This window comes from Diadema antillarum, unplaced genomic scaffold, assembly GCF_040938485.1.
Source record: "Diadema antillarum isolate AM-2024a unplaced genomic scaffold, OU_Dant_1.0 seq00000401_RagTag, whole genome shotgun sequence".
Lineage (NCBI taxonomy): Eukaryota > Metazoa > Echinodermata > Echinoidea > Diadematoida > Diadematidae > Diadema > Diadema antillarum.
Window position 1 is genome coordinate 12,583 of NW_027271392.1, and position 25,908 is coordinate 38,490.

At 37.5% G+C, this 25,908-nt stretch overlaps 1 protein-coding gene across 1 annotated transcript; it reads right to left on the reverse strand.

Moving 5' to 3' along the window:
- Positions 1-316: 316 nt before the first annotated feature.
- Positions 317-1,222, reverse strand: LOC139732161 (uncharacterized). Its single transcript, XM_071643031.1, has one exon. The coding sequence runs from the start codon at positions 1,220-1,222 to the stop codon at positions 317-319; it is 906 nt and encodes a 301-aa protein (XP_071499132.1).
- Positions 1,223-25,908: the final 24,686 nt, after the last annotated feature.

Consider the following 25,908-nt stretch of genomic DNA (forward strand, 5'->3'; position numbering starts at 1 on the left):
TGGGGCGAGTAAGTCTCACAGTGTTAAAAGCGTGTAAATTAAATCTGTTCGACTGGACTTACTTGTGGAAGTCACGGAGAAAACAGTTTCGTGACTCGTCCGAGTCACTTCGTCAGCTCTGTCTGGCTGGCGAGCATTCACCCGTGGGCCGTGGAGGGTGAATGGGCGATGTTACTGCCTTTATTGTTTGCACGTCGAGGAATTTTTCGGATCACCGACTTGTAAGTTGGTGAAAGGTTGTGTCGGAGTCCCCATCCCCTGTTGAGTGAAGGATTTTCGCATTCACATACACAGCTTCACGGACTCCTCTTTCAAATCATCTGGTTTCCGTGTCAATGATGTCGACCTCTTTGTCCTCAAAATGGTGCCCCGTGTTTTTCAGGTGGGTGAACACGGCCGACTCGTTCCCAGCTGAGCTGGATCTACGATGTTGGTAGAGACGTTTGTGGAGAGGTTGTTTGGTTTCACCGATGTAGTTTTCTTTGCAGTCTTTTCCTTGACACTTTATCCTGCAAATTACACTGTTCCGTTTGTGTTTTGGGATTTTGTCTTTAGGATGGACTAGTCTCTGTCGAAGAGTGTTGGTCGGCTTGAAATATACAGGAATTCGGTAGAAGCTGAAAATCCGTTGGATTTTCTCTGACAGTCCTTGGCAGTATGGGACTGAAACCCCTCTGCCTCGTTGCTGGGTTGTGCTACTGGAAGCCCTGTCTCTGACGTCCCGTTTGCGAGGGTGAAGGGCTTTCTCAATGCTCCAGTGTTTGTGACCGCAGTTTTTCAGGACGGTTCGTAGGTGTTGATGTTCCTTTTCCTTTGTCTCTTCAGAGGAAGGGAGGTAGGATGCTCTGTGAAACAGAGTTCTTACAACTCCAAGTTTGTGAATAAGTGGGTGGTGGGAGTCAAACAACAAGTACTGGTCTGTGTGTGTGGGTTTGCTGTAAACTGAAGAACACAAGGTGCCGTCGTTGTTGACCGTAATCAAGCAATCCAAGAAAGGGAGACTGTTGTCCCTGATGTTCTCCACGGTGAACTTAATGAACGGATCACAGTTGTTAATGTGCTGAAAGAAACTGTCCAGTTCGGTAGACTGTATCTTGACCCATGTATCATCAACGTACCTGTACCAGTGGGAGGGCCCTGTTCCATTAAATGAGTCTAGAGCTGATGTTTCAAAGTGTTCCATGTACAGGTTGGCTAGGACTAGAGATATGGGTGAGCCCATGACACAGCCATGCTTCTGTTAGAAGAAGGCACCATTGTACACAAAATACGTTGTGGACAGACGCAGTTCTAACAGCTGGCAAATTTGTTCTGGGCTCAGTTTGGTCCTTTGATGTAAACTGGTGTCACTGCTCAGGCGTTCCCTTACTACTTCAATAGCTTTGTCAGGAGGTACACTCGTGAACAGTGCGGACACATCAAAGGAGGTAATGGTCTCATTCTCCTCAACCTTAATGTCCCGCACTTTCTCGATGAAGTCCCCTGAGTTCTGGATGTGATGGTCCGACAAACCGACTGATGGGCTCAAGATGGATGTTAGTTGTTTGGTGATGTTGTAGGTGACACTATTGATACTGCTGACGGTGGGTCTGAGGGGTGTATCAGTTTTGTGGATCTTTGGGAGACCATAGAAGGCTGGGATGTCATCCCCAGGGTAGAGACTGTAGTACAGTGGTTTGTCTAAGTGACCCCCCTTCTGTAGTTGTTGTAGGCATTCAAGTGCTCTCTTCTTAAAGGCTGCTGACGGATCTCGTTTGAGCCGTTCATAGGTGCAGTTGTCGCTCAAGAGACTGTTAACTTTCTTATCATAGTCAGTCTTATTCAAAACCACGGTACATCTACCTTTGTCTGCTGGTAAAATGACGATATCCTTATCCTTTGAAAGTAATATCGCCCATTCACCCTCCACGGGTGAATGCTCGCCAGCCAGACAGAGCTGACGAAGTGACTCGGACGAGTCACGAAACTGTTTTCTCCGTGATTTCCACAAGTAAGTCCAGTCGAATAGATTTAATTTACACGCTTTTAGCATACTACCTGGATGAATCAAAATCTACATCGATATATCACAGTGTTAGTTATATGAAAGGTAAAAAACACAAACTAAGACAAGGAAATTCTGGGAAACTTTTAACACAAACTAAGACAAGGAAATTCAGGGAAATTTTTGAGGTACCAAACTTTATAATCTTTAAACCACCCCAATTATTTTTTAGTAATAATTAGTTTTCCTTCCAGCCGCTTCCAATCTTTTATGTACAAACATATGGTAAGCTTAAAATCAGCTGGAGTTAAGATCTAAAATTTTGGAAATCTGTATATCTCGAGTAGGCCCATCTACCATATCAATTTGGGGTCTTAACCTAAAGGTCAATCTTATGTGATTAAAACCTTACTCTAACCCTAACCCAAACCCTAACCCTAAAGATGGCCGAAAGCAAGACTAATGGGAGTTACATTTCGAAATTCCAATATAACAGACCTTCTACCCTTTGTATTTGGAAAGTATGAGAGCAAAGCTATGATTGGTCTTCCTTCCAGCCGCTTTCAAATATTGTATGTATCGTGTATAGGAAAAATTTCAAACACAGCTGGAACAAAGACTAATTGGAAGAAAGTCAGATATGTTGGAGCTTGGACCAGCCCGATTATTTGTGTGATGTTTAAGTTCTTAACTATAATTAGTCTTCCTTCAAGCCGCTTTCATTTTTTTGTGTACAAACATAAGGTAAACTTAAAAACGGCTGGAGAAAAGACTACTGAGAGTTAAAATCTGAAAATTTGGGAATTTCTATATCTCGACTAGGCCTATCTACTACATAAATTTGGGGTCTTAACTCGAAAGGTCGACTTATGTGATTGAGCCCTAACTCCTAACCCTAACCCAAACCCTAACCCTATCTTTTGTACACCAAAAGAGACAACAATAGAGAGCCTGATAAGAGACAGTCCCTGATAAGTGCCCTTTCCCACCCTGAAAGAGACATTGCTTAAAAAGTGACCTTTCGTACACCAAAAAGAGACAGCAGCTGAAAAGTGCTAATAAAGTATCTATCAAGAGACAGTATCTGAAAATCAATTTTTGTACCCCAAAAATTACAGTTTTTGGAAAGTGCCATAAGGTTCATTAAAAAAGGCCATAAGGTTCCTGAAAAAGAGATTATTGTACCCCCGAATATGTCCCCATAAAGAGATTATTGTACCCCCAAAGTGACCTCTATGTACACGAAAAGTGACTAAAGTGTTCCTCAAAAGTGACAAGCACCTAGAAAGTAACTTTCGTGTGTCCCAAAAGTTACGTCAACGTCCCTTAAAGCAATTTCGTTGGGAAAGTCATGTTAAAGGTGCATAGTCCCCGGAGTGTAGAGGGCGCTATTAATGATACTGCCGATCACCGTTAGCATTGATACGAAGATTACCGAAGTTGAGCTGTCATCAAGAGTAAAGTGCGTGGGTGTTTGCTAAGTATTGTTGCCTTCGTTGTCTTCTCTGCGTATCGCGCAGCCTGTAGTAATGCCAGGGTGCGTGCATACAATACTAGTATGTGCTTCTTATTATGACATCACAAAAGAAGTTTGCTAACGCTGTCATCCCCCTCAGCCGAATCATGAGCCGAACTGTGATCCGACCACTGACTACGGTAAATTGGACTTCTTCGGACTCGGGTAAGTGGGCCACAGCGTAAACGCTAAAGAGGAGTCCATAGCGTAGGTCTTTATAGGAAGCAGGCAAAACACCGGGGGGGGGGGGTGATTCATAAAGTTGTTCGTAAAGTTACGAACAGCTTACGAGCGACTGGTGATCAGTTCTGATGTGCTATACTTATCAGAATTTCCATAAGTCAGCCCAAGAACCCAAGAACAGCTTTCTGAAACACCCCCCGGGACCTCGCACCTTTAAGATGTCTTTTTCTATACGTAAACCTTTATGTATGTTGCCTTAAGTAGAATCTTTCTGACCTTGTTTACATCTAAAAGCTTTGCTCACATAAAAGTACACAGGTAGATAGTATGTCCATATTAATACAAAATAGCAAAAGACATTATGCTAACACAAACGCTTACCTATCAAGCAATCTCACAAGAAAATTGGATCTAAGGTAATAAGGTGTTATACGTATTTTTTCTCCATAGAGTTTGTACACACAACTAAATACCGATAAATTTTGTACTGTGTGTGCACTTTTAGCATTTATTTTTCCGCATTATCGAAAATTGGGTTAGGATATAGATTTTGAACCTTTTGCCAAAATCATGAAATTTTCCGCATTATCGATGATATAGTTAAGATATGAATTGTGCACTTTTTTCTAAAGAATGAAACTTTTTTCATTATTTAAGGTGTTTGGACCTGAATTGTGCACTTTTTGGTAAAAGCATGAAACTTTTATGCACTATCGTAGATATAAGGTTATGATATGAATTATGAAATATTTGATAAATGCATGAAACTTAATGCAATATCGAAGATCATGTTAAGAAATCATACAAAGACAAATTGAAAACGCCTGGGAACAGAACTACTTAAAGTATGGTTAACGAGATATTAAAATCAAGAAAATCAGATAAAAGGTGTCAAAGCAGAGGAAAACTGTCTTCTGAAACAGATTTTTAATGTGACTTATTAAAAGGTATTCGCGCCACTGAGAAATCGCGAGTTAAAACTGATTGATTTGCTTCACCGATATTCGCTCCGGAACAGCCGTCTTTTTCGAGCCCTAAAATATGTCGTCACGAAATGAACAAAACCCTTTACGAGTGCAGCGGGACATCGAGGCCGCCATTCATAAAGCACGTATTTCTTGGTGAGCGGATGCAATATCTGGCCTGTCTTTAGTTGCCTCTGCTTTCTTGGCTGAGAGATTAAAACGCCCAATTTTTACGTTATATTGTACGGTAAAGACTTTGAGTTTGACATCGAGAGAATATTGAGTGATGACAGTGACAATGACAATGAAAGTGACAGTGACAATGACACTGAAAGTGGCAGTGGCAAAATCGCAGTGGTAGAAGAAGCGAAGGAGAGTTGACGGATATGGAAGGCCGCTGCGGACACAACTCGTTCGGGGCATACATGGAAACGGGCACACTGCCTTTCCCTACGTATGCCCCAAACGAACCACGTCCGCAAAGGCCCTCCATAGACGGAGCCCACTGTGTGGATGGAGTGGTAGCACAGCACACATTTCGTGACATCATAATTTTGGTCACCAAAATTTCGCCGTCAGATCAGGTTCTGGTGGTCTAAAAAGGGTCTCAAAACACCATCTCTCCATCGTTATGGAGACGTTTTCACCTTCTGAAAGTTAGTTATTCATATTCCTAGAGACTTAAGCTTTCCAGAAATGTATAAATCACCTTGTTTGTGAATATCGTCCTTTTTTTCTCGTTCACCGTACTTTAAGGACCACGCTCCAACAGTAACTAAAAATGCATTATTATTTAAAGACAAACTCACACACAATGATCTCTCAGAAGAAAAGCAAATGTTCACAATCAAGATATCAATTAACCACGAACAAGACGTATCGGCCAACAATTTTCGCGGTTCCAGTTTCTATGCAGTCGGAATTGCTTTTATCGAAGGTGTCAATCAACCTCCCAAATTGTGTGTCAAGTGCCTGATGTGCCTGTATATGGCTGCCATTCTACCTTCGTCAATCTCGTTAAGTTAAGATTTTGGAATGACCAGGTGGGCCTAGACGACAAAATGAATAATCTTATCATGAAGCAATCCCTTCAAACCTTTATGTTTGACTCATGTTTGATCTATGAAACTTTGCTTTATTTCACTGACTACGTTTGTGTAAGTTAAATACAAGTGATATTTTGATCCCGCGCTCTTCTGCTCTTTCTCTTTAAGGAGCGAGGATGAGTTGAGCGTCCAAACATTTGACGATCTTCAAAACTTTTGGTATTTCAGGTCAACTGACTACATTGACCTGATACGATGGCACGACGAGTAAAATGCCTGCACTGAAACCTTGCTCATTCTCTGCAATGACTCATATTGTTAAATGGTTAATAACATCATTTAAACGATTTAATAACTTGTAGAGATAAATGACAATGAAAAAATAAAACCAAGATATGAAGGGGTCAAAAGGTGTGCCTTTGGCATATCTTAACCATATTGTAAATGTGCTTATTACTATTATTATCAAAGGAAGCTATATTTCCTTTAAAGACAGTTGTCTACGTAGTTATTATGAACAACAACTCCTTGCTGGTGAGCATAAAGTATGTATGATGATGAGTTAGAACGAAAGTGTATCCCCATGCTGTTTGTGTGAATGTTGACATGCTATGTATGTATGTTCTCTGTAGACTGAAAGATGGGGATTTTGTTGAATATGAAAGTTAGTACATGTATGATAAGAACATGCATACATGCAATTATTTATGTTCCCATAAAAGCCTTCCGCTGCGTGCTGATGTATGTTCCAAATCTGTTTTGATGAAAGATCCTCCCCCAACCAAAGGTTTTGGCGCTAATCAAAATCATATACAATATTTTCTGAAACGCTTTTTGAAAGATCACTTATATTGGGATAGCAATAGCTTCGAGACCAAACTTGAAAACGTTTAGGTACATTGGATTAAACATTGCCTCAATCTTCAATTTGTCTCGTTCTCATCTACTGACCGATTGAAATTGTCCTAAAAATTAACAGGGGAAATGACATTCAAGTGCAACTGTGAGGAGCAAAGTTTGGCGCTCGTGAGTGTGGAGCAAAATGGTGATAGTTTACTTTGTATCTATTCCACAAATATAGCGGTAAAATGAGATTTGTAATCGATCAGAACTAAAATGTTATTTTCCTGTAAAGTATTTGATATTAATTTCTACAATTTTCTTCCCGCATCCCTTTCGTACTTTCTTTTCCTTTCAGTATATTATACACACAAACACTCACACATAGTCATATACGCATCGTTTCATTACTTCATCCCTTTCAGTTACTACTTTCTCTCGTTTCTCTATTTCTCTCCCTCTGTATACACATCACTTTTCATCGTTTTCACATTTTTCTCTCCTGCTGTGTTTCCTATCTTCTTTATCTCCCTTTAAGTTCATTGTTTGAATAAAACCTTTGATAAAGAGATACAAGGTCTCACAAAACAAAACATCTCAATAACACTGATAGATGGAGTAAAGTTGTGTACCTCGTATCTTTAATTGCATTGTCATTCAGAATTCTGACAAAGACACCATTACTTCGTATTTTAATCATATTCATGCCTTGTAAAAGAACAAATTGGACATTACAATGTAAGGAAATCATTTTTGTTCTTACAATTTTTAATTCAACTTAGTATCAGGTGAGATAGCACAAATTGTAACCACGGTGTTTCATATCAAATGATTTCTGTTCACACCACGTAGCAAGCTCCACGCTTTCTACTCTTTGCAATGTTGATGTATATATGATGCCGCTGCTTTTACTTAACCAGACAAATTAACAGCAATTAAAAAAATAACATCGGTAACCAAAATGACGATAAATATTCTATGGACGACGTTGCTCCTTACAGCACTGTAATGTCAGCATGACAATTAGTATCGCTAGAATCATAGCTGATAAATTATGAAGTCCGTGTTTAACTTAGAGGAAAAGTCCGCCAGTCCTTCATATACATGTGGATCGAGTGAAGGCAACAAAATTTCGAAGAACACATCAGTGACAGTTTGGGGGAAATCGGACATCCCATTCAAAAGTTATGAATTTTCTAAGTATCTGTGCAGTCACTGCCGAATGATAGGACTACCGCAGTGTATGGAGTCACATGCGTACCACCATACAAGGCAAATAAAAAGAGAACTTCACAAAACTTTACTTTTTGAATAAGGTGCGCATTTCTTCGCCTTGTTACTGACGTATGTTAAGGAAAATATTACTCTCCTGCTTTCTGAAAGAGAGAAGTCAAATGTTCTTTTGTTACGCGAGAAAAGTGAAAATGTGTTAAATTTTCTTTATTCTCTCTTTATATCGTTGTACACACTTGACATCACAAGCTATAGTAGTCTTCTCGTCAAGCCGTTGCTGAGTAGAAACTTCAGAATTTCATAACTTTCGAACGGATTATCCAATTTTCCTCACACTTTCCCTGATGTGTTTTGCTACTATTACTGCATTCACAAAACCCATAATGTCAATGAAGGTGAACTTGTCCTTTAAGAATGTTGTTCAATTCATCTAAGAAATTTGTTATGAATGCGGTACTGCTTAATGCCATGACATGCATCAAAAATCATATCGAACTTAGCATTTTCATTTCATAATTTTAGTAAATCATACGCAGATATCAAATAAATACATAAATATATAAATAATTATAACACACCATGTTGCATGATTTGTTTCATCATAAATAATAGCCATGACATAAGAATTGTCATTCTTTGAACCATAACCACTCCCAACATGCAACGTTTGTCCTACAGTTCCATCCATAATGAAGTCTTGATCACAGGTAGTCATCAGCCGAGACACTCTAAACATGGCCAATCATTATGTGAACAAGTATGACTCGATGTTGTCTTTGCTAATGCCCTGACACGTCTACGGATTCCCCAAGTTCTTCAGCGCAGCTGTTTTATGAAAAAATTGAGAAAATAAACATGCAGTCATAAACCACAGAAAAATGGTAATGGAACAAACAATGGCAGAAGTGAGGCAACAAAGTGAATTATTATACAAGAAAAATATATTGTCACCAAACTCTTCTTGAATGATATCAACTTAGTTTCTGTTCCAAGAAGCTTCGTCATGTTTGTTTGTTTTTTTATCGTGCAAGTTGCCGAAGCTCTGGGATGTCCATAGTCGAATGGAATGTACATGCAATTATAAGATGGCAACTTAATATTCCGATACGTTTTAGTGAATGAGAAGGTACTGCAATTTGACAATTTGAGCATCCAGGTAATGTGCTCACTCTCCTTCATTTCATGGGGGGGAGAGGCAAGAAACTCTTTACAAACCTACCAAAAATCGTATCCTAGTCCTAAAGACAAAAGTAGCTCTATTCTAGGGTATCCCGCTCTCTTTGTTAGATTTTGCCAGATTTAGTATAATGTATTATGTGATTTCTTCTTTATACGAGCTTAATTAGTGTTGCTGAAACCAATGGAATCATGCATGAGGTTGCAGAATTGGTGATAAAGTAACAGGCAAAGGAAAAATTATTCCACAATTGGGGAATTTTGCTGCGATTTCTTTGATTGATACTTTCTTTTTTTTTTCGGTTGGTAATGAATCAATAATTGTTGCGGGAGTGCAATTTGTTAGAAACGCAAATAAGATAGCACACTGCCACGACAGCCAATTGAATACATACGCCATCTATCATACCAGAATGATATCACATCCGTTCAAAATTAGGTAGTGCCCTATTGGGCAGAGTCTATTTTCGATTGCTGGATGCATTCCAGTTAAAATCTGAAGACACTAAATGAGATTACAACCATGGGGCACAGAAATCAAATGGTGGTATGATAGCCAATTCAGTATTAACTCGAGGATAAAGTTCTGGGAACTTTCTGAGGTGTGCATGCTTTTAAACTTCAGTGATTTTATTGAATATCGGAGATATCTCCCTTCCAAACGGGCAAAAATTTTGCGTTCAGCGATAATTATGCTCAGTGCCTTATTTGTAAATAAGTTTCAATTATCAAGACTGTTTGGGCGACAATGAGTAAAATTGAAAAGCATTTCAAAGAGAAATATTGTTTGAAGTATTCAAGTTATGAGAGAAAATAAAAACATTAATACAGCCTGATTGATCAATCACAAATAGTTCTAAAATTCAAAAGTATCATTTTTCGGATACATTTATTGACTTGATAAAAAGAGGCAGAATTGTGCTATCTATTGCGCTGTTATCAGAGATTGTAGTTTTCTGGGTAAGGCCATACCATTGTTATCATCATCGTCGCCTGTTTGACAGCCAGCGTCATTGCAACGGTTTCCACCATTGTTACCATCTGTACCACCACTGCCATTTTGGTCTCCGGCACCTGCTCCTTGGTCTCCTGATGGGGTCCTATCAGATTCTCCTGCACAACCAACTCCGCCCGGAGAAGTGCATTTGCCCTTCGGAGTCTCGGGAACTGGAGCGGCTGGAGCAACTGGTGCTTTGGGGGCAGAGGGGGCTGAAGGGGCACTTGGTCCAGTAGAATCATGACCGTTGTCTTCATCGTCATCGTCCTTGCCGTTATCCGGTGATGGAGAGCCAGGCCCAGAAGGGATACGAGGTACCGGAGCTTGGGGACGAACTGGTGTTGATGGAGCTTGGGGTACTTGACGTGGAGCAGAAGGGGGAGAAGGGGCACGAACTGGTGGAGACGGGGCACGAGCTGGCGGAACCGGAGCAGAAGGAACTCCGGGGGCAGGGGCAGCAGCAGGAGGAGCTACAGGAGCAGCAGGTGCTGGATAAGCAGCATCAAAGCACCCATCTTCGTCACTGTCATCGCAGTCTGGCGTGTCACCTGGAGCAGGTGCCGCAGCGACTGCTGCCTCAGCATAGCACCCTTCACCACTGTCAGATTCGTCGCAGCCTGCCTCCGCTCCCTCTGCGGGTGGAGCGTAGCCGGGGACAGAAGGAGCGAAAGGGAAGGCATAACCAGGAGAAGCCGCACCCTGGGAAGGGGGAGGAGCATAGCCTGGTGCTGGCGCAGCTGCAGGAATGACTGGGACTCCTGGCCCTTGTGGAATGCTTCCAAATTCTGCAGGGATCATATTAAACAAGACACAAAGCAAGCATAGTTAGCAAACGCTGGATTATAATCATGACAGAATGAAAGCAAGAGAATATTAAGCAGAGGGGAGAATGTGGAGGTGTAAATTTTCTTCGATTTGTCTCCCTCTACAAATGAAATTTATAAGATAACTATTGCTAATCTGTAATTCAAGAAACATGTCAGAAAATAAGGGACCACGGGACTCGAACCTGTCATCTACTGCTTTCCGGGCAGAGACACAGTGACTACCCCCAGGATATCCCAGATTGCCGGCAGTGACATGATGGACTCGAAACAAATACCGAACTCCAAAATTCTGACACTGTTATGTCTAGTAGTCTAAGGTGAACAAGGCATTAATGAAAGTAAGAGAATATCAAGCAGAGGGGTGAAGGTTAAGATGTAAATTTTCTTCAACTTCTGACATAATTTGTGACTTTCAAAATCTTGGTAGAAGCATTTATTGCAGCAATAACATTATCATGAATAAACAGCAAAAACAGATTATCGTTTTATACTGCCATGAAATCAATTTTTACAGAACTGTCGATGAACTAAATTTTCTTTAACAAAGCAAGGTAGAAATCTAATATCTGTTTCGTGCACACTTTAACTAAGCAAACCTTATTTTCCACATCTCCTAACGTTTCCACTATTTGATATTGATATGTCAATTGTCTTTTATCCTCCGCCATCTTTAGCATTGCGTGTCTTGAGTGAAAAGCTTTTCATATGTCCTGATCATCGAAAAATTTTTATGTTAACCTGATTTCCCTCGATCATTCCAATGGATTTGATGTCAAGTACACGTACAGTAATGGTCTAGGAGCATTATTTGTAAGTCTTAAAACACGTTTGTCCTTTCTGCGATAAGGAGAGATACTTGTGGTTTCGTACTCAACATGTTTTAATCATGTATCATGATGCTTGTTTTGCGTGGTACATTGAAATGTAATGGTGTTTTCAAACATCACCATATTTGTTATTGCTTTCATTGATTCATTCTGCTACATATGTCCATAAGATAAGCCTCGTAAATTGTTACTTTTTATTCTTCAGAATTCTTACCATACTCCTGGCTGCTGTCATCACCATCGTAGTCGTAAACATATCCAGCATCGCCGGATGGCGCATAGCCGACAGCAGGACCTGGTGCATATCCAAATTCTCCGCTGCTCGTACCCACATCAGCTGAAGGAGCATATGGAGCGACTGGGGCAGCAGGAGCGTACGGAGCAGAGGGAACGGGAGGTGCATATGGAGCGACTGGGGCAGCAGGTGCATATGGAGCGACTGGGGCAACAGGTGCATATGGAGCAGCGGGAGCGGCGGGTGCATATGCAGGCCCGGCAGGAGAGTACCCTACCGATCCCTGACTCGGGACGTAGCCTTGAGTTTCCCCACTTCCTGTACCTGTCCCTGTTGGATCATAAGGGGCTGATGGAACGGGAGCAGCAGCAGGTGCATACGGAGCCCCAACTGGGGGTGCAAATGGAGCTTGTGGCTGAGCTGGAGGCTGAGGGGCCGCTGGAGGGCCACTCGCTTGACTTCCACAAGAGCCAGCGTGAGCAACGTACACTCCTCCATTCCCATTGGTATCGTCATCATCATCATCCACGTCGCATGCGTCGCCAAAAGTTACTCCATTACTACCGCAAACAGTTCCGCTGACTCCCCGTTGACATTGGGAATCTATATAAGGGAAACGTTATAATGAATAGAACGTCACTTCCTACGATTCACAGAGAGAGTGAATTTGACTGCAAGAGCGATAACAATACCGCATATCTACAATATTATAGCCGGCTTGGCATTGTTGACATGAAATCAACATTTTACACAGGTTCAATGGGCGACATGCACAACACTCCTATTGTAAGATACTCACATGGGGCCCCTTGTGTGGTGATTGCAAGACACAGATTGAAAAGAAGAATCCACGCAGTTCGACCAATCATGATGAGCCTGCAGCAGAATCAGCGCCATGAATAAAAAAGTTACTCTAAACAAAGCCTAATAGAGAAATTTTGAACAAAATATCGTCGGTTGAGAACGAGAACGGCGTTAAGTTGTCTCCAACACTATGGGTTTTTTGGCAACTTAATGGCCTTCTCATTCTCACCCAACGATATTTTCATCTATACCCTTTTAACTGTTACGATAAAGTGTCATACAGATTTGGCCAGCACATGGATGGGATCTTCTCTCTCTCTCTCTCTTTTTTTTTTTAAATGTTTCCCATAGTTTCGAGTTTGTTGATATGGAAGAAAATAAGCATGCGCTTCTTTCTTCATAAATTGCAAGGTATAACCAAATCTTCTTCTATCGTCATCCAAAATATATAGAATCATTTCAAACAAATTCATTGTCATATCCAAAATAATATCCTACATTGACTGAGCATATTACCAAGCTTTCCGACAGAAGTATGCTTGTGAAATAAGAATAAGGAGGCTGTTAGGGATGAGTACTTACCCACAACTTCAAATACAGCTAAAGATGAATTCTGGTAACTCGTCTTTCTGGGAGTCTCCTGAAATGAGCCCGGACGAATGACTGATGAATTCTGTCAAAAGTCATCCCTATTTATACAAATATCACATACCGGTAAAAATGAACATTACACATAATGACTTGCCCTTATGTTTGCTTGAAGCATTATCTAATCGGTTGAAAGAACAGGGAAGTAATTAAATTCTTATTTGTATATTAAATCGGCCTGTCAATGAACAGCGGCGGGTCTTTTAAGTTTTGTTTTGTTTTGTTTTGTTTTGTTTTGTTTTTGTCACTGTCTAATATGCCATTTGGCGTTTATCTCATGTAATCAATACTACGTGTTTGTAACTTCACGAAGAGACGTCTGTTCGGAAGCTGTTTATTACGGATGATTTCCTAAGACTAAAATCTCTTCCTCTTCCTATGGCTACGTCTACTTACGCGAAACTCTGAGGCATTAATCATCTTGTGATCTGCATCAAGGAGCTTCAAAATCTAGACGACTGCTCGTGAAGTCAAAAAATATACTTATCAAGATTTACAAAGCCACAGTTGAAATCCGTTGGTACGGTGATAACAAGAGTAGGTTTAGCTGGACATCAAGATTAGCTTAATCAGATTTTTATTCGGAACAGCAGTTAGAACAGAAAAAAAACACACACGAAAGCAATAGAATCTGATAAAATGCATCAATATCAATTGTCATTTGAAAGTCATAGTTTCATCATTTTCGGAATCGATTATCATTTCTGCATCATTCCTTGGATTATTTGGTGGAAAATCATCAGTATTAATCGCCTTTCCTACCATCGTAAATATTTTCTGAGGCTCACAGTCGCCATTCTCTTATTTCATCTCATATATGTCTTAATCTGGAATGTGGGGGGGGGGGTAGTCGGGTAGTTGATTCTGGTTCGTTTACTTTTCACTTATTAGCTGCTGTGGCGCGATTAGTTGTATGCTTTTGGAAATTTTGCTTCAAAGAAAATATCCTGAGAAAGAAAGCAGGTTGACTTATGAAAAAATGACACTCGAAATTCCGTGCGCAATAAGACAATAGACAAGAACCTATTGTCGAATAGTTTGATAATATAAAAAGCTTTGTTCTCAAGGTGTTTACCGATCAAGGTATTTATTTTAAGATTAAGATTAGAATTTGTGTGAGGTATAAACCGTCATTTGCATGCAAAATCTTTCGCAAGCATCTAAATATCAGGGCTAGAAACTAACTTTATGGGGGGCCACTGAAATCTTTCAATGTAATACAATGAAAAATTTAGTAGCCCAAAATGAAAGGAAAAGTTACCCGATAGAGCCACTAAACGATTAATTTGGTGTCCAGACAGCAATTTTTAGTGGCCACCGCTAATGACAAGCCTGAGGTATGTGTATTATTATATACATTACATAGGAATACTGAAAAATTTAAAGATGTGTTCGAACGAACGGAAGGTTTCGCGAGGGAGGAGGGACAAAGAAAAAACACACACATGCATACAGACAAACCATTTTAACACACACATATGACTGCCGTTACGTCCTAGGCATCGTGACACACTTTACAGTTTACATGAACTTTGTACTCGTTATGCAGACATACAAGACTAGCTATGAGAAAAAAGGGGATGATCAATGCACATGCACTTCATAACACAAATGTCTCGCTTTCATTATATTACATAGCTAAGCCTTAAAATATAAATTTTGCTGAATTTTGAGATAAAATTGAGTTTCTTTATCAAGATATCATCTCACATAGCACCTGCAATCAAATGATTCTCGGTTCAGGGGGAGAAGAGTATAGGTTCGTCGAGGAAAATATATATATACAGATATATTGATCACTCCAGGTAATCACTGCTTTTTAGCATTCCTCCTAATTTCCAACATTTCCCAATACTTACAATATTTTGTTAACTTATCCTTTATTTTGTATTAAGATAGAATTCATGTATCCCATTTTTGTAAAATATTCACATGTTTCTGTTAAAATGGAAAAATTAATGAACGAGTTAATGAATGAATGAATGAATACAAATAATTGCAGAATGATTTTCGGAAATTCTTCTATCTATATCACAATAGTTCAATATGAAGATTGTAGAATTTGGGCAATTCCAAGGAGCTTCGAAGTTCCTTGGCAATTCGAATAATGTTTCTGCAGAGATAACTTTGCCCACATGACAAATGTCCTTACAAGCCAGTTAAACAGATACAATCTGAACATGCGCAGATAAAGGACATTGCAAACCGTCTCTTAAAATCTACTTGTATCTGAAGGATTAAAAAGAAATAGAAAGTCTTCATGGAAATCTCGTCAAAAGCATTAATGTATGAACCAGGTGCATAACGGAATGTACAGGTGAATGTGTATTCTTTTCAATCGAAGCATTTGTAAATAACCACTTTCTACTTGGCTGTTCTCAACTGCTCTCTTGATCAATTGTTCTGTTTTTATGAAGTCTGGGATTCCAGTGGTCATTGCAGGCTAGTGTCATCTGTTAAGTGGCTAATTCATTAATCATTAAATTAATATGATATGCACAAGGAGAAAACGCGATAAACTGTTCATTGTTTCTGACTAATTCGCCCTAGATATAATGTTATGTGGATTAAATAAAACTTTGTGAATAGATGAAACATGCTAGAAATACAACTATTGTAGTACCTTGAACCAATAACTATGTTTTTATAGTAGGATGTTAATTTGTATTTCTAATTAATCCAGAATTGGTGTAAAGTTTTGATCTCAATACAAAGTATTTACCTCCTGAATTTATAGCTGTCAACGCTACAGCCTTGATGAAAAGGAACGACTCATCTTTGTCTTTATCACATGACGGTCGATATATCCGGATCATAGACTTTGAGAATTTTATAACGTCTCAACCTTGGTTGACGAAGGATTTATTTTTAACAGATGAAAATTCCCGAGGTTAAAAAATTATACTGAGATCAAAAGTTCACAAACTTGAAATTATACTTTCATTAACATAATGTATGGAAATACATTTTTTACGAAATTTCCAATGAAATTTTGATGATATTTCGACCCAAGGTATAATAAAGACATTTTCATGGTATTCTTTAAAATGCATGATTAGCTTCTCATCATTGTATGATAAGGATATTGTAAGGATACGTTGGCCCGATTGGGCTCCAAGGGGGACATATTTCCGTGAAGCATGTACTCTCATCAAAAGTGATAAAGTAGGTATTTTATTCGTTTCCTTAAAAATGCGCAGTAAACTGTATAATAGGCTGGAATTGTCACTTCTAGTATCAAGTACAAGATGGTTTATATGGTTAAAGTAACACTTTCATACCCAGGGAGGGACGGCAAATGTATTTGAGATGTTTAAAGGAGCACGAGACATGTTTTACTCCTGGGGATATTTTTGACTAATTTGCTCTCAGTCAATCAGATGAAAGGATTTCAGTATACTAAAACATTTTGACACTAAAGAAAATAAATAAATGAATAAATAAGATATTTTCAAAACGCTTGATGAAATGCCTCACTGGGCTTCCAGTCATACAACCACGACCTGGCGTACTTCAGGACAGCATTCTCGGGTCGTTGTTGTTTATACTTATACCAGTGTATACGCTAAATGACATATAAGAAGCAATCCTTTCACATACGCGGACGAAACTTGTTTGTAGTTTGCCGATAAAGACCCAAGAGTATAAGAAAAAAATTATCAACGGTGATTTAAAGTCGATGTCTAGTGTATTTTTTTTGTTTGATGCCGATATATCAAGTAATCCACAAGGCCATGGACAAGCATGCATGATAAGGTACCACGAGAGACTAAAACCAAATATTATAAAACACTTTGATTAATCATATTTGCGTCCAATGCTAAAGTTGAACTCTCCCGAGTAGGCCCTACCTGTGATGCAATATAATCCTCACAACTTAACTGAACTTTGACATTTGTACTCCTGTAGAATATACTTTTACGGAAAGATCATATTTGCGTCCAATGCTAAAGTTGAACTCTCCCGAGTAGGCTCTACCTGTGATGCAATATAATCCTCACAATTTAACTGAACTTTTGCATTTGTACTCCTGTGGACCATACTTTTACGGAAAGACTTCTCACTCGCACTTCTTATTGTTGCTGAAGTATATATTGAATCTACAAATACCCTTAAAATTGTTTGTTCAACCGCATGTCTGTGGTTAACTGAGGTATGAATGCAATTACTGAGACCGAGAAATATCTAGGGTAATTGCTAAATTAAGATTGATAAACCGATTTAGGCATTCGTGCTCCGACTACTCTATTGACTGAATAGACCCTTGAATTAAATGTTCTTAATGTTTAAAGCTGATCCACAATTTTATCGACATATCTGGATGTATCAAAGAGAAAACGGTTAATGTACTGATCATGAAAATATACCAAAGTGCAACAGACACCCCTTTAAGAATGAAATGGAATTTACATATGAAGTAGCCAAAATAGCAGGACGATATGGACGTTTTGAAGATGTCGGGTTTCAACTGATTTACGACTGTTCTGTGAGACTAACTGGGCAATCATCATCCTCTCAACTCTGGATATGTAGCAATTGTCCCTCATTTCAATTCATTTCCATTCATTTTGCAATTTCCAACCAAACAAAAAAACGTTATACACAATCACAAACACAACGTGAATGTCTGAATGCAAAATATTTCAAGTACTTACACGTGAATAGTTGTGTGATCAGGCAGCAAACTTTAAACAGAATCATACACAATTGATCAGCATTTTATCAAATAATGGATAGTTCAGTAAAACAAGAAAAATATCATGAATTTTATTTCTAACCGTGGGATTAGCCACTTTTTCAAGTATCTTTAAAACACAAGAAAACAGCTCTGTAATGCCTGCTGTCTTCTTTGTATATGGGGATAATCTTCGAGATTTTCATACTGTCCGGAAGTACACCATTGATCAAAGACAAATCAAATATGAGAGTTAAAAGATCAAATACTAATACCCAAATGTTTTGCAACAAAAGGTTATTGATATCACCGTGCCAGGTGCTCTTTTGTGGATTTGAAATATTCGATTATGTCAATCAATTCATTTTTATATAGATTTAAAAAACATATTTTTAGTTCGGGAACCTAAAGAATCGAAGAATTCTGTTGCGGTTTTTGTTGTTGTTGTTGTTGATGTTGTTGTTGTTTTACAGAGAGAGAGAGAGAGAGAGAGGGGAATGTTTTCAGTGACATTCTGACTAATTTGAAAAAAATATGAATGAAATGGATTTGCAATTACATAGTATTCCTATGTCATTTCATTTCATTTCATTTCATTTATTTTTCATTCTTCTTTTTTCAACAAAACATAACGCATAATATATTTGGAATTACATCATAAACATAAACATTCGACTTTGTAAAAGATAAATGATACAAATAAACAAAAGAATGCATACTGGCAAAAAAGTACAAAGTTATGCTTCAATTGAGGAAAAAGAAAGAACTGAGAGGTCCACTAAAAAGCAAGCTTGTATGTTGTGAACCACTCAAAAAATGAACAAACTTATGAATTACTTATTTACAAATACTTATCACAATTATAATTTACGACAGAACGGAACAAGAGAGGAGAAATACAAAAGACATGACAACACTTGACAAAAAAGACGGAAAAAAATGGGGAGAGAGAAAGGAAAAGAAAAAAAAAAGAGAAAGAGAATAAGAGAATGAGAGAATGCCTACACGCTGAACTAGGGAAATGGAACAGGGGGTGATTGAGAATGTGCTTCAGAGGGCTGGTACTGCACGCAGCTGTGCAGGGATTTAATGGCTATTGCATAATAATCCATGCAATCCATTACGTAATAATGAAGTCAGTAAACGAAAGATTGGTGGATGGATGATGAACCCTGAGGTTGATGAGATCTAACTAAGGACGAAATATATCAAAGAGGATTTAACAGAAATGATTTCAACTTGCGCTTAAAAGAATGCAAAGAAGGGGAATTTTTTATTTCACAGCTTAATGAATTCCAAAGTCTAGGACCGGTGTATATAAATGTACTCTGAGCTAATAAAGTTCTCAGGAGGGGCAAATGAAACTCATTAGATTGTCTAGTTGGATAATTATGAAAAAACTGATTCCGTGGAAACATTGAATTGAAAATACTGGGAAGTGCATTTGCATTGTAATTAAACATAAACTGACCAAGTTGAAAAAATACAAATCTTTGATTTTCAAAATCTTATATTTAGTAAACAATGGCTCTGAATGGGAACGTGGCGGGACGCCGCATATGATACGAAGTACCTTTTTCTGCAGTAATAGTAATTTATCTAATAAAGTTTGATGGGCACTATCCCATGCTAGGAGTCCGTAATTAAGATACGGTAAAATCAGAGAAAAATACAAGGTCAACAAAGAGGACATTGGAATATGAGACTTGAGTCTATTTATGATACCAATATTACGTGAAATGATTGTACTAATGTTAATAATGTGCGGTCTCCATGAAAGTTTATCATCCACTGTGATACCAAGGAATTTTATATGAGATACACGTTCTAACAGAGTGTCATCAAAAATGATATTTGTGCGCAAATATGTCAGTAATATCCACGTGATTATGTTGGACATATTAGTAATATGCAACTATAAAGAATTATAAGTACTATGTGCAATTGTACCGTGCATCAATAATTTTCTAAGTGTTTTAAATATCATGTGTCAATAAAGTTGATTATTATATCTACTTATTTACAATTCGAAATATCTTAGTGAAAATGTCTTAGTAAAAATTGTTTACGTTTGGAATAAATCTGTATTGATTTCGTTTTATAATGCAAATAATATGAATTATTTTTTTTCCTGAATTAGAAATTATAATGTTCATAAATATTATTACATGAAGCATTGGCATTTCGCAAAGCGTATACTTGCGTCCAAGCAGCATCATTTAAACTATTTTGTAAACAAATTTAGTTGGAGTCATATTTGTTATATTCTCAGCTATGAATTTATTATTGATCTTAGATTTACATGGAGATGAATAAATGTAGGATAATAATCAGAAACATCGAAAGGGAAAACATAATTGACTACATTGTCCATTCAAGTAACAGTGAGACTGCTAACCCGATTTGGTTCATTGATAAAATGGCAGACAAGAACTAGATAACATGATATCTTAAAAGAATAGGGGGTAAGCTGAATATTTATCAAAATCTCCCAATATACAACAATTTGATTTGATTTTGATTTTATTTTATTGGTTCCTGCATTATATCATTGCTCATGCAGATATAAACATATTATATCATATACATAAATGGTACCATACAATGTCAAAATGGCTCTTAGAAAATCATTTTCTTCTCAATATAAAAAATGTAATTTTATATTGGTCGGTTCGAAGGGATTGTTTCGCAAGTTTGAAAATGTGCATCTTTCCGTTCAAAACAGTAAATTGCAAAGAGTTTCCCAGTGCAAATATCTTGGAGCTATCCCTGACAGCGCAGTTTAAAGTGGACACCCCAAATAGAAGAAGTGAAGAAAAAAAGACTGTGAAAACGTTTCACTCGGTATAGAGAGTGTCCGTCAGTACCTTGACATATTGACTCAGCAACAGCTCGACTATTGTAGTAAGGTTTGGATGAATGGTCACGCTTCCCGACTTGAGAAGCTTCAAATATTACAAAACATGTGTCTCCGCTTAATCCTTGGAGTTGATTGTCATTTCAATAGAGAAGCTCTGTATATTACCACCGATGTCAAACCATTTAAAAATCGACGGGACATTCAAAAGTCAAGCGAACAAAAATTCCTGGTGTGTTGATGATGGCTTAACATGTAAAGCTCATGTTGATGGTATATTTATCAAAATGAGTAGAATTGTTGGTGTCGTGAATTATCTGAAATATAATAAAATATTCCCTTCAAAAATTCTTCTGACCAAATGCCACACAATGATTTCCCTATATTCAACATATTGTGAAATAATATGGGGTCATAATTTGTTACACTGAAATGTTAGTGATATAAACGAGTACAATCAGGATACTCTGTTTCCTATGTTATCATTTTGCGTATACTGCGGTGTTGTTTAAGAAATTAAAAGTTTTAGAAATTGGTCTAGTAATGCAATTACAAGTGGTTACAGTTATGTTTTCAAACTTCAAAAGTGTCCAACCTGTCACTTTCCATAGTCAATTTACCCCAAATACTGTAGTCCATACAACAGTAGATGTGCTGATAAGATATGTTTACCTTTTTACAGATTTAAGTTGAAGACTATAATCACACACATTGTTGCGAAATACTTAAACGCTGGAATGAATTACAATCTCCTATGTGAAAAAGTACCTACCTCATCTTATAAACGTATATAGAAAATTGATTCTAATCCCAAATGCAATTGAATAGTTCTTATACTAAGTAATTATCTGTCCGGGGTTTTTTTTTTATTAGTTATATTCCTTTCTTATTTTGTTGCTTAAGTGTATTCTTCTTAACTTGTGGTTGTACTGTATATACGTGTATTTTTCTGTTTAATTGCAGTATGAATAATTACGTTATGCATTCAAACATAATCAGCCTCCACATAGGCCTCAAACTTTTTTTCTGATCCTTCGCGTGCTATGTTTGTATATTCTTTCTTTACTGCTTGCTTGTTTGTCGCCTGTCTTGATATATATGATATATATATATTCTTGAAGATTAAAAAAAAAACACACATTTAAACACGTTCACCATGGGCCGGGCCCGGGCGGGTGACTATGGAGCTAGCAAGTAAGATGGGGGCCAAGAAATAGATTAGACAATTTCGTGTCCTTTAAAATGCTCAGTCAAGTTCTACAACTGATATTCTAAAACAATCATTTTGAGACTGTCAGTTCTGTCAAAGAAATACCATGGCAACCAAATTTCAATGAAAAATTATTAGACCTCGATTCTTTCCGTTGAAATATTTTGTTCATGTTATCCCTCTAATAGTCTATTGAAAGATTAACATAAAAAGATATTAATAATCTGGATGCTTACCGTTTCGATTCAATAAACTGGACCTCAAAACGCCACATGACAAATACTGGAACATAGATGAAACCTAATTAAATAACGCCTAAATAAATCAGTGTACTTGATTGGTTGTTTGACAGTGATCATTCGTCCCATTTCAATGTGACGTCATCATCCGTGCAATTGTGGCTCACATAGCGTGCAATTTTGGATCCCTACGATTTGCAACATTGCACGCAAGCCGAGAGCCCTGCACACTACGCGTGTAAAACGCTTGAGTTGGCAGTGTGTGTATGCGACAGCGCGGTAGCGTAAAGCGCTCAGCGAGCACTCTCGCGATCTCAGATTCTCTCTTGTTTCTAAATCAATAATGATTAATGATAGATGACTAGGATCTCTTTTAGGCGTTATTTAAAACAAACGATAAATATTTTTCATTGGTGCAATGGACAAAATATTTCATTCGGTGAAAGAAGAAATGAGTGATCCATTCGATTCGGCTGCAACTCGTTGAATGGATCAATTCATCTTTCACCTCATGAAATATTTTGTCAATCGCACTCTTATTTGTGTACTACCGTATTACTCGTAAGTTGCTTGTGCTGTTATCATTCGTTGTGACGTTTGTGACGTTTATACAAATCAAGATTGAGTTCATCCAGGTATCTTGAAAGTGCATACGAATATCACATATTGCTTTGTTTCGTGTCCTTAAAGCACATGATACAAAGAATGAACACCCATACCACTTTCTATTTCTATAGCTGAATTTTAAATATTCTATATGCAGGAGCATGAAATCAAAGCTATCTTTTTCTATTCATGTTTGGTGATATATATATATATATATATATATATATATATATATATATCCATGTTGATAAGGTAGTCCGCGTGTTGGCAAGATAAAAAGATAAGTAACAAAGCGTTGATCAACACTTGAGAAAGGGCGGCGAGACGCTCGAAAATTTGTGTGAAGAAATAAACCGTTGGTGAATACAGCATGAACTTTGTTGCAGCTTTGTTACTTATATATATATATATATATATATATATATATATATATATAGAGAGAGAGAGAGAGAGAGAGAGAGAGAAAGGGTTTTTTTTTTCTTCTTTTTTTAATGTACCTGGGATCCTTTGGAAAGTTCACATTTTTTGCAGGTACGATTTCGACGTCGGTAGACTTTTCTCATTTTATAGAATGAAATAACAGGTAATATGATGAAACGCGATAGAACTTAACAGTCTATCAGACGCTTTTATGTAGGACTAAACAGGGAAAATCTCTCTCAGATAGCCTCTCAGAGAATGGACAATTAATTTAAAGTCAAGGCCCAACTCTCATTGTGCATTGCGAAAGGTTGCAAGGCACTTTTTTTAGAATATAGGATATACATAAAAAACATAATCAAGATAATCATTTGAATCTAGTTAAACCTATACTTAAAATCACATTTAGAATCATAATTTCAAAGATGACGAGCATGAAATTAAGGTCATAACAGAACCTACTGGCAATTTTTGAACATCCATGAATGAACTCGGAGGAAAAGGCTATAGCAAAATATAAACAGCAGTTTCAGAATTTTTTTCTGCTGAACATCTGTATTACGCACTTTCACAGAAATGTAGGCTGCATTCGATGAAGTGTGGAGGGATCGAGGGAAGTGAAACAAGCGGATGGTGACTGGATGACTTCACTCAGTGTGAATGCTCCTTAATCCCATGGGATTTTAGGCTCACGATGTGATTACTAGTGATGACAGATGACGCTTTTGTCGATTCGGAGATTTGGTTGTTGTTGTTGTTCTCGTTGTTGTTGCTGTCAATAGATTAGAAGAAGTTCAAAATCGCCAATTTCCACTAAATACGAATGTTATTGTGATTCTCCCCTTAAATGGTAGTGAGTTGTGTGAATGATATTTTCAACTTTTCTCTTATGAGCTACAAGCATCCTAAAAGCTGTTTATTTCCCCTAAACGGTTTTTGTTTATATACTCTATGGAATTGCCTATTAAGTGCTGAAGTTGTACCATTAACAACAAGAAAATAGTTCCTAATTTTCGATAGCTTAAACCACATGCCGGCAGAGATCTCGAATTTTTGTATATATATTTATATACATATATATATACATATATACACATATTCATATACATATACATATACATATACATATACATATACATATACATATACATATACATATACATATACATATACATGTAAATATCCGAAAAGGGGTTCAAACCTTGCTTCTGATTTCAATCTTTGTTTTGTTTTTGCGTTACGGCTTCCTTTGTGTCAGTCTCTTCTCAATGGCTTTTTTTAAAGGTTTTTTCTGCTCATGTCTTGTTCAAGTATAGTTACTTTTCGTGTTTACTTACCTCTGGCCTATAGTAAGAATGATGGATCAATGAGTGGCATGTTTCTCAATGGAAAAAAAAAATCTTCATGCTTGCTGATATAAGGTCAGTGAAAAAGCAATGTTTGTAGGGTTTAGCTCGTTATTCCGAATGTTTTTTATTTCGGCAGGTCAATTTTCAGAAGATGATGATTGTCGAAAAGGAAAATTAATTCAGTCCAACCTTTATTTTCCAGTCATGGGTGGAACACCCTCGTCAGCCAAAGACTGGTTTTCAGAGGCGTCAACACGTACAGGTTAGAAATACGAGCATTATGCATACAGTATTACAAACATATAACATAATATGCAAAGAACAAGAAAAAGAGAGATATAAACACCGTGGTGAGCTTATTTAACACCAAGAAGAACAAAATTTAAAGAAAAAATACCAATAAGGCCTTAACAAAACAAGGGCATGTAATTGTGAGAATGAATTTAAAATACGGAAGAAAATGGTATTGCTGGAATGCCTGTGGATTGATGAGTGCATTAAAAAAAAGTTGGTATACTCTATCGGGATACGCATCATGGGATTGTATTCAAGATTGAATAGTAATGTAATTGTTTGTTTTTATGTATAGAAGGAAATGACAAATGATACATGTCGAACTAAATCATTCCATAGAGAAGCAATGAGAAGAAAATAATAAAAGGGGTTCTTAATGACAACCAAAATTATTTGGATTATCTGAGAGCTAGAAGTCATTCTTAAATCCGATTATGAAATAGAGCTCATTAACCAGATACTCTAAGGGGGTTCGTCAACACGATAATCTATGTGGGTCCTTCACAACGGTCTCAGTCCGGGCAACAAGTCGAGCAAGTTGAGAATATCTTGTTTCTTAGTCAGTTATGTATGTCTATGATAATGCGTCAATTATGGTGCAACAAAGTTTCAATTCAATTTCAATTTCAATAGTTTATTTATTTCCATCATCACAAAGAAAAGAAAAGAAAAAGTTGACATAATCCAAAGTGATACATTTTTTTTCATTTCTCTTACACTCGTCCGATAAAGGATTTTTTTTTCAATACAATATAAATTATACACGAATGATGTCGTAAAAAAGAAACAATGCACTTTGTCATGGCAACAAAAATAGTAAATAATCACAATGATGGAAAACAGTGTTCCACTAAAAAAGCCACGCTTGTAAAACGTGGAACACTGGAACAAAACAACAACAGCACCAATTTGTTATACCAATAAGACATATTCATTTTAAATTCTTCTATATACTATTGTACATTTTACTCATTGAT